The 16,965-nt window shown below is 53.6% G+C and overlaps 1 protein-coding gene across 1 annotated transcript in view; it reads right to left on the minus strand.

The window, feature by feature from the left end:
- Positions 1 to 750: 750 nt before the first annotated feature.
- Positions 751 to 16,965, minus strand: part of PSMC5 (proteasome 26S subunit, ATPase 5) — a gene marked incomplete at its 3' end in the record, with an annotated part of 37,901 nt that continues 21,686 nt past the window's right edge. The window contains exon 10 of the mRNA XM_075581621.1: positions 751 to 1,126. Coding sequence (XP_075437736.1) covers positions 751 to 1,126 — 376 coding nt within the window. The remainder of the gene's footprint in view (positions 1,127 to 16,965) is intronic.

Consider the following 16,965-nt stretch of genomic DNA (forward strand, 5'->3'; position numbering starts at 1 on the left):
CTCCTGCATCTCACTATGCCCTCCATCCTGCATCTCACTATGCCCTCCCTCCTGCATCTCACTATGCCCTCCCTCCTGCATCTCACTATGCCCTCCCTCCTGCATCTCACTATGCCCTCCCTCCTGCATCTCACTATGCCCTCCCTCCTGCATCTCACAATGCCCTTCCCTATTGCATTTTCTGTTTACTGTTTCCTCACTCCTTTGTGAACGTCTCTGTTCTCGCCAACTTCCCCTCTCCCCACTGCGCCGTTATTTATACACCTCTCTCCCAACTACTTCTTTACCCCTCAATAAAAAACACACACACAAATCCTCTATTCACACCCTCTATCTACTCCTTCCTGCTGCTGCTGGGGATCTCCCCTAAGCCTGAACCCAGACATACACACCTGATATCACTCACGCCTCCCTCCCATCTCTTCCCCTGTAAAGTGTGTTAACCCTTAAGTTATTTGACTAACCTTAAAACTTGCCCTACTGTCCCACTCTCGGTCACTCCCATTGTGACCAAGTACTGCCATCTACAGCACTTATTCCCTCACCTGCTGTCTCTGCAATTTCCCCATCAAAACTCTTAGAGTGTAAGCTCTTCGGGGCAGGGATTTCCTTTCCTCTTGTCTGATTTTGCTGCACTTATTGTATGATTATAATTCCCTGTACGGTGTTCTTTGTGAAGTGCTGAGTACACTTTTGGCGCTATATAAATAAAGACATACAATACAATACGACGTTGGCGCTGTTTCTCACCGGGGGACAGCTTGTTGCTGCCGATTTGCATGGGTTCCTTGACACCGGGAAGGCACGGTTCAGCCGTACCTGTGTACCTTGCCGATGTCGAGTTCTTTCTGCTCTCCTGCAATCGCTGATCAACCCGGATGCGTAGGCCGATGAGTTCCTTCAGGTCAGTGGGACGCTCTTGTGCACCGAGCTCGTCCGTCAGGGACTCAGAAAGGCCTTGCCAGAAAGCGTCTGCCAGTGCCTCGTCGCTCCACCTGGTCCCGGCGGTAATAGTGCGGAACTCGAGAGCATATCCGGCGACGGGGCGATTACCCAGGGAGATACGTAACACGGAAGAAGCCGCCGTTCCCTTGCGTCCAGGCGCGTCGAACACTCTGCGGAACGCCTGGGTGAAACGTCCGATATCATCGGTAAGGTCCGATCTCCGCTCCCAGAGGGGTGAGGCCCAGGCCAGGGCATCATCGGTTAGTAGCGAAATGATATGTACGCCACCTTAGATCTTGAAGAGATAAATCGAGGGGGCATTAACTCAAACTGGATATAACACTGTTTAAAAAAACCACGGCACCTATGAGGGTCGCCCCCATAGCGATTGAGTAGGCAGTCGTGGCTCAGAAGTCATGGACAAAGGAACCGGAGTGAGGGCTGGGGTCGGGAGGAAGGGTCCGGTCAGTGAGAGTTTGGACGGCCTGTTGCAGACGCTCCATGCGCCGATTGTTGTGTTCTATATAATTCTCCAATTTTGGAAAACATGCTGGCAGGGCGTGCTCAAGACTCGCCCCACCTCAGCGGGTGCAGACAGCACAGGGACGCGTGACACGCAGACAGCACAGGGACGCGTGACACGCAGGCAGCACAGGGACGCGTGACACGCAGGCAGCACAGGGACGCGTGACACGCAGGCAGCACAGGGACGCGTGACACGCAGACAGCACAGGAACGCGTGACACGCAGACAGCACAGGGACGCGTGACACGCAGGCAGCACAGGGACGCGTGACACGCAGGCAGCACAGGGACGCGTGACACGCAGACAGCACAGGGACGCGTGACACGCAGACAGCACGGACACGTGACACGCAGACAGCACAGGGACACGTGACATGCAGACAGCACAGGGACGCGTGACACGCAGACAGCACAGGGACGCGTGACACGCAGACAGCACAGGGACGCGTGACACGCAGACAGCACAGGGACGCGTGACACGCAGACAGCGCAGGGACGCGTGACATGCAGACAGCACAAGGACACGTGACATGCAGACAGCACAGGGACGCGTGACATGCAGACAGCACAGGGACACGTAGACAGCACAGGGACGCGTGACGTGCAGACAGCACAGGGACACGTAGACAGCACAGGGACGCGTGACATGCAGCCAGCACAGGGACGCGTGACATGCAGACAGCACAATGACACGTGACATGCAGACAGCACAGGGACACGCAGGCAGCACAGGGACACGTGACACGCAGACAGCACAGGGACACGTGACACGCAGGCAGCACAGGGACGCGTGACACGCAGACAGCACAGGGACGTGTGACACGCAGACAGCACAGGGACACGTGACATGCAGACAGCACAGGGACACGTGACATGCAGACAGCACAGGGACGCGTGACATGCAGACAGCACAGGGATGCGTGACAAGCAGCCAGCACAGGGACACGTGACACGCAGACAGCATAGGGACAAGTGACACGCAGCCAGCACAGGGACACGTGACACGCAGCCAGCACAGGGACACGTGACACGCAGCCAGCACAGGGACACGTGACATGCAGCCAGCACAGGGACACGTGACACGCAGACAGCACAGGGACACGTGACACGCAGACAGCATAGGGACACGTGACACGCAGACAGCATAGGGACACGTGACACGCAGCCAGCACAGGGACACGTGACACGCAGCCAGCACAGGAACACGTGACACGCAGCCAGCACAGGGACACGTGACACGCAGCCAGCACAGGGACACGTGACACGCAGCCAGCACAAGGACACGTGACATGCAGACAGCACAGGGACGCGTGACATGCAGACAGCACAGGGACACGTGACATGCAGCCAGCACAGGGACACATGACGTGCAGCCAGCACAGGGACACATGACGTGCAGCCACAGGGACACGTGACATGCAGCCACAGGGACACATGACATGCAGCCAGCACAGAGACACGTGACGTGCAGCCAGCACAGGGACACGTGACATGCAGCCAGCACAGGGACACGTGACGTGCAGCCAGCACAGGGACACGTGACGTGCAGTCAGCACAGAGACACGTGACATGCAGACAGCACAGGGACGCGTGACATGCAGCCAGCACAGAAACGCGTGACATGCAGCCAGCACAGGGACGCGTGATATGCAAACAGCACAGGGACACGTGACATGCAGCCAACACAGGCACACGTGACGTGCAGCCAGCACAGGGACACGTGACGTGCAGCCAGGGACACGTGACGTGCACTCAGCACAGGGACACGTGACGTGCAGCCAGGGACACGTGACGTGCACTCAGCACAGGGACAAGTGACATGCACAGTGTCACGGTAACTTATGACAGGATGTAATTTACACCAAAAATATAACTGGGTTGAACTGGTACGAGACTTAGATATGATAAAATATAATTTATTCCTTGAAAAAGGTGAACACACGAGATATACAAATAACAGACAAAATATGGACACTCACTTAAAGATGGAAATGATGAAACAGTCAAATCTAGACTGGCAGTTCATACAGCAATCTTCATAATCCCAAGACACGAAAGACCATAGCCATAGTCTGAGCCTGGTTCTTATACAATTATTTCCCATTGAACACAACCTAAACCCAGCCCCTCTCATAAATCAGCGGTGAAGTTGACAGTTTTCCTCAGAGTAAAACTCCTCCCACCCAAGGACGTTTAAAAACTGCTTTTCCTATCTAAATAACTTCATAACTTCAGTTCAGAAGTACTTACTGGCACGCGAGTTATATTAATACTTTCCGGCACGCATGACGCTCCCAATAAGACTAAATATTACCGTGTAATATTAAAATTAAGAGAGATATTAATATCTGTCTCTTAGAACCAGCTAAAGATCAGGTGTTTGTATTCCTTATGTGCGAATCAGTCCCACGAATACACATATGTAGCTTTTAGCACGTTCAGCCGAGGACACCTCATAATATTCTTATATTTAATACGGTCACTCATTCTGATATCTCCTTGCGTAACCGCACCCCTGGCCCCCATCAATACATCCTTTGAAGCAGGGACCCCTGGGTGGTGAACATTTGTCACCTGGTGCTATATTTCACACCCAATGCCCCAGCCTGGGTCTAGCTGTCTCTACCAGCCAGATGGGTTAACATACACCAAACCCCCTCTGTACCTTTTCACACCCAAACTTCAATCAAGCCTTTTGAAGCCCAGATTTTTCTGAAAAGATACACCACATTTGTATTTTCTTAAACTGTAGCTCATTAACCCCTTAAGCCCCAGTGTGTGTGTGGTGCAGACACTGGCCCAGAAACAATACATTTATACAGGGGAATAAACAGTTGGATATTGAAGCAAGGCAAAACACATTACTGGACCTCAGTCCAGTTAACCCCTTGCTTCCCTGATGAGAGTAGAGGGTGGCCAAATGGGGGTGTTACCCCTTTAATCCTGGGCCAAATCCTCTCTATCGTCACACACAGGACACGTGACACGCAGCCAGCACAGGGACAAGTGACACGCAGCCAGCACAGGGACACGTGACATGCAGCCAGCACAGGTACACGTGACATGCAGCCAGCACAGGGACACGTGACATGCAGACAGCACAGGGACACGTGACATGCAGACAGCACAGGGACACGTGACATGCAGACAGCACAGGGACGCGTGACATGCAGCCAGCACAGGGACACGTGACATGCAGCCAGCACAGAGACGCGTGACATGCAGACAGCACAGGGACACGTGACACGCAGCCAGCACAGAGACACGTGACATGCAGCCAGCACAGGGACAAGTGACACGCAGCCAGCACAGGGACACGTGACACGCAGACAGCACAGAGACGCGTGACACGCAGACAGCACAGGGACACGTGACACGCAGACAGCACAGGGACACGTGACATGCAGCCAGCACAGGGACACGTGACATGCAGCCAGCACAGGGACACGTGACATGCAGCCAGCACAGGGACACGTGACATGCAGACAGCACAGAGACACGTGACATGCAGACAGCACAGGGACGCGTGACATGCAGACAGCACAGGGACGCGTGACGTGCAGACAGCACAGGGACACGTGACACGCACACAGCACAGGGACACGTGACACGCAGCCAGCACAGGGACACGTGACATGCAGCCAGCACAGGGACACGTGACGTGCAGCCAGCACAGGGACACGTGACGTGCAGTCAGCACAGAGACACGTGACATGCAGCCAGCACAGAGACGCGTGACATGCAGACAGCACAGGGACACGTGACACGCAGCCAGCACAGAGACACGTGACATGCAGCCAGCACAGGGACAAGTGACACGCAGCCAGCACAGGGACACGTGACACGCAGCCAGCACAGGGACAAGTGACACGCAGACAGCACAGGGACACGTGACGTGCAGCCAGCACAGGGACACGTGACATGCAGCCAGCACAGGGACACGTGACATGCAGCCAGCACAGGGACACGTGACATGCAGCCAGCACAGGGACACGTGACATGCAGACAGCACAGAGACACGTGACATGCAGACAGCACAGGGACGCGTGACATGCAGACAGCACAGGGACGCGTGACGTGCAGACAGCACAGGGACACGTGACACGCACACAGCACAGGGACACGTGACACGCAGCCAGCACAGGGACACGTGACATGCAGCCAGCACAGGGACACGTGACGTGCAGCCAGCACAGGGACACGTGACGTGCAGTCAGCACAGAGACACGTGACATGCAGACAGCACAGGGACGCGTGACATGCAGCCAGCACAGAAACGCGTGACATGCAGCCAGCACAGGGACGCGTGATATGCAAACAGCACAGGGACACGTGACATGCAGCCAACACAGGCACACGTGACGTGCAGCCAGCACAGGGACACGTGACGTGCAGCCAGGGACACGTGACGTGCACTCAGCACAGGGACACGTGACGTGCAGCCAGGGACACGTGACGTGCAGCCAGCACATAGAAACGTGTCGTGCAGCCAGCACAGGGACACGTGACATGCAGCCAGCACAGGCACACGTGACGTGCACTCAGCACAGGGACACGTGACGTGCAGCCAGGGACACGTGACGTGCAGCCAGCACATAGAAACGTGTCGTGCAGCCAGCACAGGGACACGTGACATGCAGCCAGCACAGGGACACGTGACGTGCAGCCAGCACAGGGACACGTGACGTGCAGTCAGCACAGAGACACGTGACATGCAGACAGCACAGGGACGCGTGACATGCAGCCAGCACAGAAACGCGTGACATGCAGCCAGCACAGGGACGTGTGATATGCAAACAGCACAGGGACACGTGACATGCAGCCAACACAGGCACACGTGACGTGCAGCCAGCACAGGGACACGTGACGTGCAGCCAGGGACACGTGACGTGCACTCAGCACAGGGACACGTGACGTGCACCAAGGGACACGTGACGTGCACTCAGCACAGGGACAAGTGACATGCACAGTGTCACGGTAACTTATGACAGGATGTAATTTACACCAAAAATATAACTGGGTTGAACTGGTACGAGACTTAGATATGATAAAATATAATTTATTCCTTGAAAAAGGTGAACACACGAGATATACAAATAACAGACAAAATATGGACACTCACTTAAGAGGGAAATGATGAAACAGTCAAATCTAGACTGGCAGTTCATACAGCAATCTTCATAATCCCAAGACATGAAAGACCAAAGCCATAGGCTGAGCCTGGTTCTTATACAATTATTTCCCATTGAACACAACCTAAACCCAGCCCCTCTCATAAATCAGCGGTGAAGTTGACAGTTTTCCTCAGAGTAAAACTCCTCCCACCCAAGGACGTTTAAAAACTGCTTTTCCTATCTAAATAACTTCATAACTTCAGTTCAGTAGTACTTACTGGCACGCGAGTTATATTAATACTTTCCGGCACGCATGACGCTCCCAATAAGACTAAATATTACCGTGTAATATTAAAATTAAGAGAGATATTAATATCTGTCTCTTAGAACCAGCTAAAGATCAGGTGTTTGTATTCCTTATGTGCGAATCAGTCCCACGAATACACATATGTAGCTTTTAGCACGTTCAGCCGAGGACACCTCATAATATTCTTATATTTAATACGGTCACTCATTCTGATATCTCCTTGCGTAACCGCACCCCTGGCCCCCATCAATACAACCTTTGAAGCAGGGCTATGTGTAGTGAACATTTGTCACCTGGTGCTATATTTCACACCCAATGCCCCAGCCTGGGTCTAGCTGTCTCTACCAGCCAGATGGGTTAACATACACCAAACCCCCTCTGTACCTTTTCATACCCAAACTTCAATCAAGCCTTTTGAAGCCCAGATTTTTCTGAAAAGATACACCACATTTGTATTTTCTTAAACTGTAGCTCATTAACCCCTTAAGCCCCAGTGTGTGTGTGGTGCAGACACTGCCCCAGAAACAATACATTTATACAGGGGAATAAACAGTTGGATATTGAAGCAAGGCAAAACACATTACTGGACCTCAGTCCAGTTAACCCCTTGCTTCCCTGATGAGAGTAGAGGGTGGCAAAATGGGGGTGTTACCCCTTTAATCCCGGGCCAAATCCTCTCTATCGTCACACCTCCCCTGCTCAATGGGTGCCTGGTGCCCCAGCTGCCTCCCCCGGCACTGGGACATCACTGGCGCCCTTGAAGCACTCAATAAGTCCTGAGGGGTTGGCCTGGCAAAATTGTCCTCCGGCATTGTCCAGTACATTGTCCTGGCCACAGTGGATAGTGAAGTCCAGATCCTGCGGAGCAGGGCTCCACCGTGGCCACCGGGCATTCTCCTTTGCCTCACTCTGCCCCCCACCCAGTGCCTGGTGAACCAAGTCCATGGTGAAGGGGCCCCTTTGCAGACCAGGCTGCACACTGCCCAGAGACTGGCATGTCTCTGCACCAGTAAGAGACCAGCTATCAAGCACAGACCGTCGCTTTCTGTCAACCAAGTCTGGGAAAGAGCTATGTCACTATCCTGTAGGGACCCTACCTGCCCTGGCTCTGTGCCCACCTGTAGCTGCTCTGCAATACTCCTGACTTTCCTCCCTGGCTGCCCATCTACCCACAGCCCCTCCTCTGGGAACCCTGGGGAATCTGTCAGGGGGGTCACTGCTGGCCTGTCAGAACAAGGGACCTCTTGCCTACCTAGCCCATCCTTAGCTTCTGCCAGCTGCCTAACACCCCACTGACCTCCTATCTCCCCCTGCTCCCCAGTGTCTCCCTGCCTAGCCTCCCCTAGGCCCAGCACCTCAGCCCCTGCTGATGACTCCTGCTGCTTACCTCCCTGCAGCCCACCTGCACTCCTCTCCCCCCTGGGTAATCCTAACCCAGACACTGGAACTACCTGAGTGCACCTACCTCCCTGACCTTGTCTCCCCCTTTCCAGGGATGAGCTCGGGCATCTCTCCAGATGTAACCACCTTAGCTCTTGGCTGGCAGGTATCTCTGGGGTGGCACAAGCTGGCCACTGCCCATGATACCCCCAGCCCATAGCTAGGCTGCAACAGGGGGTTGCTGATCTGAGACACAGGTACACGTGACGTGCAGCCAGCACAGGGACACGTGACACGCAGACAGCACAGGGACACGTGACACGCAGACAGCACAGGGACACGTGACGTGCAGCCAGCACAGGGACACGTGACGTGCAGACAGCACAGGGACACGTGACGTGCAGACAGCACAGGGACATGTGATATGCAGCCAGCACAGGGACACGTGACACACAGACAGCACAGGGACACGTGACACGCCGACAGCACAGGGACACGTGACGTGCAGACAGCACAGGGACACGTGACGTGCAGACAGCACAGGGACACGTGATATGCAGCCAGCACAGGGACACGTGACAGGCAGCCAGCACAGGGACACGTGACACGCAGCCAGCACAGGGACGCGTGACGTGCAGACAGCACAGGGACACGTGACGTGCAGACAGCACAGGGACACGTGACACGCAGACAGCACAGGGACGCGTGACACGCAGACAGCGCAGGGACGGGTGACACGCAGACAGCGCAGGGACGGGTGACATGCAGACAGCACAAGGACACGTGACATGCAGACAGCACAGGGACGCGTGACACGCAGGCAGCACAGGGACACGTGACACGCAGACAGCGCAGGGACGGGTGACACGCAGACAGCGCAGGGACGCGTGGCACGCACGCAGCACAGGGACACGTGACATGCAGACAGCGCAGGGACGCGTGACATGCAGACAGCACAAGGACACGTGACGTGCAGACAGCACAGGGACACGTGACACGCAGACAGCACAGGGACGCGTGACACGCAGGCAGCACAGGGACGCCTGACACGCAGACAGCGCAGGGACGGGTGACATGCAGACAGCACAAGGACACGTGACATGCAGACAGCACAGGGACGCGTGACATGCAGACAGCACAGGGACGCGTGACGCAGCCAGCACAGGGACGCATGACATGCAGACAGCACAAGGACACGTAGACAGCACAGGGACACGAAGACAGCACAGGGACGCATGACACGCAGACAGCACAGGGACACGCAGACAGCGCAGTGACACGCAGGCAGCTCAGGGACGCGTGACACGCAGACAGCACAGGGACGCGTGACATGCAGACAGCACAAGGACACGTGACATGCAGACAGCACAGGGACGCGTGACATGCAGACAGCACATGGACACGTGACATGCAGACAGCACAAGGACACGTGACATGCAGACAGCACAGGGACGCGTGACATGCAGACAGTACAAGGACACGTGACATGCAGACAGCACAGGGACGCGTGACATGCAGACAGCACAGGGACATGTGATATGCTGCCAGCACAGGGACACGTGACACACAGACAGCACAGGGACACGTGACACGCCGACAGCACAGGGACACGTAGAAAGCACAGGGACGCGTGACACGCAGGCAGCACAGGGACGCGTGACACGCAGACAGCACAGGGACGCGTGACACGCAGACAGCGCAGGGACGGGTGACATGCAGACAGCGCAGGGACGCGTGACATGCAGACAGCACAAGGACACGTGACATGCAGACAGCACAGGGACACGTAGACAGCACAGGTACGCGTGACACGCAGGCAGCACAGGGACACGTGACACGCAGACAGCACAGGGACGCGTGACACACAGGCAGCACAGGGACGCGTGACACGCAGACAGCACAGGGACGTGTGACACGCAGACAGCACAGGGACACGTGACATGCAGACAGCACAGGGACACGTGACATGCAGACAGCACAGGGACGTGTGACATGCAGACAGCACAGGGATGCGTGACATGCAGTCAGCACAGGGACACGTGACACGCAGACAGCATAGGGACATGTGACACGCAGCCAGCACAGGGACACGTGACACGCAGCCAGCACAGGGACACGTGACACGCAGCCAGCACAGGGACACGTGACACGCAGCCAGCACAGGGACACGTGACACGCAGACAGCATAGGGACACGTGACACGCAGACAGCATAGGGACACGTGACACGCAGACAGCATAGGGACACGTGACACGCAGCCAGCACAGGAACACGTGACACGCAGCCAGCACAGGGACACATGACACGCAGCCAGCACAGGGACACGTGACACGCAGCCAGCATAAGGACACGTGACATGCAGACAGCACAGGGACGCGTGACATGCAGACAGCACAGAGACTCGTGACATGCAGCCAGCACAGGGACGCGTGATATGCAAACAGCACAGGGACACGTGACATGCAGCCAACACAGGCAAACGTGACGTGCAGCCAGCACAGGGACACGTGACGTGCAGCCAGGGACACGTGACGTGCACTCAGCACAGGGACAAGTGACATGCACAGTGTCACGGTAACTTATGACAGGATGTAATTTACACCAAAAATATAACTGGGTTGAACTGATACGAGACTTAGATATGATAAAATATAATTTATTCCTTGAAAAAGGTGAACACACGAGATATACAAATAACAGACAAAATATGGACACTCACTTAAAGATGGAAATGATGAAACAGTCAAATCTAGACTGGCAGTTCATACAGCAATCTTCATAATCCCAAGACACGAAAGACATGAAAGACCAAAGCCATAGGCTGAGCCTGGTTCTTATACAATTATTTCCCATTGAACACAACCTAAACCCAGCCCCTCTCATAAATTAGCGGTGAAGTTGACAGTTTTCCTCAGAGTAAAACTGCTCCCACCCAAGGACGTTTAAAAACTGCTTTTCCTATCTAATTAACTTCATAACTTCAGTTCAGTTATACTTACTGGCACGCGAGTTATATTAATACTTTCCGGCACGCATGACGCTCCCAATAAGACTAAATATTACCGTGTAATATTAAAATTAAGAGAGATATTAATATCTGTCTCTTAGAACCAGCTAAAGATCAGGTGTTTGTATTCCTTATGTGCGAATCAGTCCCACGAATACACATATGTAGCTTTTAGCACGTTCAGCCGAGGACATCTCATAATATTCTTATATTTAATATGGTCACTCATTCTGATATCTCCTTGCGTAACCGCACCCCTGGCCCCCATCAATACATCCTTTGAAGCAGGGACCCCTGGGTGGTGAACATTTGTCACCTGGTGCTATATTTCACACCCAATGCCCCAGCCTGGGTCTAGCTGTCTCTACCAGCCAGATGGGTTAACATGCACCAAACCCCCTCTGTACCTTTTCACACCCAAACTTCAATCAAGCCTTTTGAAGCCCAGATTTTTCTGAAAAGACACCCCACAGTTGTATTTTCTTAAACTGTAGCTCATTAACCCCTTAAGCCCCTTAATACAGGGGAAAAAACAGTTGGATATTGAAGCAAGGCAAAACACATTACTGGACCTCAGTCCAGTTAACCCCTTGCTTCCCTGATGAGAGTAGAGGGTGGTCAAATGGGGGTGTTACCCCTTTAATCCCGGGCCAAATCCTCTCTATCGTCACACACAGGACACGTGACACACAGCCAGCACAGGGACAAGTGACACGCAGCCAGCACAGGGACACGTGACATGCAGCCAGCACAGGTGCATGTGACACGCAGCCAGCACAGGGACACGTGACACGCAGACAGCACAGGGACACGTGACATGCAGACAGCACAGGGACACGTGACATGCAGACAGCACAGGGACACGTGACATGCAGCCAGCACAGAGACGCGTGACATGCAGACAGCACAGGGACGCGTGACATGCAGCCTGCACAGGGACACGTGACATGCAGCCAGCACAGAGACGCGTGACATGCAGACAGCACAGGGACACGTGACACGCAGCCAGAACAGAGACACGTGACACGCAGCCAGCACAGGGACAAGTGACACGCAGCCAGCACAGGGACACGTGACATGCAGACAGCACAGAGACGCGTGACATGCAGACAGCACAGGGACACGTGACACGCAGCCAGCACAGGGACACGTGACACACAGCCAGCACAGGGACACGTGACACGCAGCCAGCACAGGGACAAGTGACACGCAGCCTGCACAGGGATGCGTGACGTGCAGCCAGCACAGGTACACGTGACGTGCAGCCAGCACAGGGACACGTGACGTGCAGCCAGCACAGGGACACGTGACACGCAGACATCACAGGGACACGTGACACGCAGACTGCACAGGGACACGTGACATGCAGACAGCACAGGGACGCGTGACATGCAGACAGCACAGGGACAAGTGACGTGCAGACAGCACAGGGACGCGTGACGTGCAGCCACAGGGACACGTGACATGCAGCCAGCACAGAGACACGTGACATGCAGCCAGCACAGGGACAAGTGACGTGCAGACAGCACAGGGACACGTGACGTGCAGACAGCACAGGGACGTGTGACATGCAGCCAGCACAGAGACGCGTGACATGCAGCCACAGGGACACGTGACATGCAGCCAGCACAGAGACACGTGACATGCAGCCAGCACAGGGACAAGTGACGTGCAGACAGCACAGGGACACGTGACGTGCAGACAGCACAGGGACACGTGACACGCAGACAGCGCAGGGACGCGTGACACGCAGACAGCACAGGGACGTGTGACGTGCAGACAGCACAGGGACAAGTGACGTGCAGACAGCACAGGGACGCGTGACGTGCAGCCACAGGGACATGTGACATGCAGCCAGCACAGAGACACGTGACATGCAGCCAGCACAGGGACAAGTGACGTGCAGACAGCACAGGGACACGTGACGTGCAGACAGCACAGGGACGTGTGACATGCAGCCAGCACAGAGACGCGTGACATGCAGCCACAGGGACACGTGACATGCAGCCAGCACAGGGACACGTGACATGCAGCCAGCACAGGGACACGTGACATGCAGCCAGCACAGGGACACATGACGTGCAGCCAGCACAAGGACACGTGACGTGCAGCCACAGGGACACGTGACACGCAGCCAGCACAGGGACACATGACACGCAGCCAGCATAAGGACACGTGACATGCAGACAGCACAGGGACGCGTGACATGCAGACAGCACAGAGACTCGTGACATGCAGCCAGCACAGGGACGCGTGATATGCAAACAGCACAGGGACACGTGACATGCAGCCAACACAGGCAAACGTGACGTGCAGCCAGCACAGGGACACGTGACGTGCAGCCAGGGACACGTGACGTGCACTCAGCACAGGGACACGTGACGTGCAGCCAGGGACACGTGACGTGCACTCAGCACAGGGACAAGTGACATGCACAGTGTCACGGTAACTTATGACAGGATGTAATTTACACCAAAAATATAACTGGGTTGAACTGGTACGAGACTTAGATATGATAAAATATAATTTATTCCTTGAAAAAGGTGAACACACGAGATATACAAATAACAGACAAAATATGGACACTCACTTAAAGATGGAAATGATGAAACAGTCAAATCTAGACTGGCAGTTCATACAGCAATCTTCATAATCCCAAGACACGAAAGACATGAAAGACCAAAGCCATAGGCTGAGCCTTGTTCTTATACAATTATTTCCCATTGAACACAACCTAAACCCAGCCCCTCTCATAAATCAGCGGTGAAGTTGACAGTTTTCCTCAGAGTAAAACTCCTCCCACCCAAGGACGTTTAAAAACTGTTTTTCCTATCTAATTAACTTCATAACTTCAGTTCAGTAGTACTTACTGGCACGCGAGTTATATTAATACTTTCCGGCACGCATGACGCTCCCAATAAGACTAAATATTACCGTGTAATATTAAAATTAAGAGAGATATTAATATCTGTCTCTTAGAACCAGCTAAAGATCAGGTGTTTGTATTCCTTATGTGCGAATCAGTCCCACGAATACACATATGTAGCTTTTAGCACGTTCAGCCGAGGACATCTCATAATATTCTTATATTTAATACGGTCACTCATTCTGATATCTCCTTGCGTAACCGCACCCCTGGCCCCCATCAATACATCCTTTGAAGCAGGGACCCCTGTGTAGTGAACATTTGTCACCTGGTGCTATATTTCACACCCAATGCCCCAGCCTGGGTCTAGCTGTCTCTACCAGCCAGATGGGTTAACATACACCAAACCCCCTCTGTACCTTTTCACACCCAAACTTCAATCAAGCCTTTTGAAGCCCAGATTTTTCTGAAAAGATACACCACATTTGTATTTTCTTAAACTGTAGCTCATTAACCCCTTAAGCCCCAGTGTGTGTGTGGTGCAGACACTCGCCCAGTAATACATTTATACAGGGGAAAAAACAGTTGGATATTGAAGCAAGGCAAAACACATTACTGGACCTCAGTCCAGTTAACCCCTTGCTTCCCTGATGAGAGTAGAGGGTGGTCAAATGGGGGTGTTACCCCTTTAATCCCGGGCCAAATCCTCTCTATCGTCACACACAGGACACGTGACACACAGCCAGCACAGGGACAAGTGACACGCAGCCAGCACAGGGACACGTGACATGCAGCCAGCACAGGTGCATGTGACACGCAGCCAGCACAGGGACACGTGACACGCAGACAGCACAGGGACACGTGACATGCAGACAGCACAGGGACACGTGACATGCAGACAGCACAGGGACGCGTGACATGCAGCCAGCACAGGGACACGTGACATGCAGACAGCACAGGGACACGTGACATGCAGACAGCACAGGGACGCGTGACATGCAGCCTGCACAGGGACACGTGACATGCAGCCAGCACAGAGACACGTGACGTGCACTCAGCACAGGGACACGTGACGTGCAGCCAGGGACACGTGACGTGCAGCCAGGGACACGTGACGTGCACTCAGCACAGGGACAAGTGACATGCACAGTGTCACGGTAACTTATGACAGGATGTAATTTACACCAAAAATATAACTGGGTTGAACTGGTACGAGACTTAGATATGATAAAATATAATTTATTCCTTGAAAAAGGTGAACACACGAGATATACAAATAACAGACAAAATATGGACACTTACTTAAAGATGGAAATGATGAAACAGTCAAATCTAGACTGGCAGTTCATACAGCAATCTTCATAATCCCAAGACACGAAAGACACGAAAGACCATAGCCATAGTCTGAGCCTGGTTCTTATACAATTATTTCCCATTGAACACAACCTAAACCCAGCCCCTCTCATAAATCAGCGATGAAGTTGACAGTTTTCCTCAGAGTAAAACTCCTCCCACCCAAGGACGTTTAAAAACTGCTTTTCCTATCTAAACAACTTCATAACTTTAGTTCAGTAGTACTTACTGGCACGCGAGTTATATTAATACTTTCCGGCACGCATGACGCTCCCAACGAGACTAAATATTACTGTGTAATATTAAAATTAAGAGAGATATTAATATCTGTCTCTTAGAACCAGCTAAAGATCAGGTGTTTGTATTCCTTATGTGCGAATCAGTCCCACGAATACACATATGTAGCTTTTAGCACGTTCAGCCGAGGACACCTCATAATATTCTTATATTTAATACGGTCACTCATTCTGATATCTCCTTGCGTAACCGCACCCCTGGCCCCCATCAATACAACCTTTGAAGCAGGGCTATGTGTAGTGAACATTTGTCACCTGGTGCTATATTTCACACCCAATGCCCCAGCCTGGGTCTAGCTGTCTCTACCAGCCAGATGGGTTAACATACACCAAACCCCCTCTGTACCTTTTCACACCCAAACTTCAATCAAGCCTTTTGAAGCCCAGATTTTTCTGAAAAGATACACCACATTTGTATTTTCTTACACTGTAGCTCATTAACCCCTTAAGCCCAAGTGTGTGTGTGTGGTGCAGACACTGGCCCAGAAACAATACATTTATACAGGGGAATAAACAGTTGGATATTGAAGCGAGGCAAAACACATTACTGGACCTCAGTCCAGTTAACCCCTTGCTTCCCTGATGAGAGTAGAGGGTGGCAAAATGGGGGTGTTACCCCTTTAATCCCGGGCCAAATCCTCTCTATCGTCACACACAGGACACGTGACACGCAGCCAGCACAGGGACAAGTGACATGCAGCCAGACTAGGACACGTGACATGCAGACAGCACAGGGACACGTGACATGCAGCCAGCACAGGGACACGTGACATGCAGACAGCACAGGGACGCGTGACATGCAGCCAGCACAGGGACACGTGACATGCAGCCAGCACAGGGACACGTGACATGCAGCCAGCACAGGGACACGTGACATGCAGACAGCACAGGGACACGTGACACGCAGCCAGCACAGGGACGCGTGACACTCAGCCAGCACAGGGACACGTGACACGCAGCCAGCACAGGGACGCGTGACACGCAGCCAGCACAGGGACACGTGACGTGAAGACAGCACAGGGACACGTGACACTCAGCCAGCACAGGGACGCGTGACGTGCAGACAGCACAGGGACACGTGACGTGCAGCCAGCACAGGGACGCGTGACGTGCAGCCAGCACAGGGACACGTGACGTGCAGACAGCACAGGGACACGTGACACGCAGACAGCA

The sequence above is a fragment of the Ascaphus truei genome, unplaced genomic scaffold (genome assembly GCF_040206685.1).
Source record: "Ascaphus truei isolate aAscTru1 unplaced genomic scaffold, aAscTru1.hap1 HAP1_SCAFFOLD_145, whole genome shotgun sequence".
NCBI classification, from domain to species: Eukaryota; Metazoa; Chordata; class Amphibia; order Anura; family Ascaphidae; genus Ascaphus; species Ascaphus truei.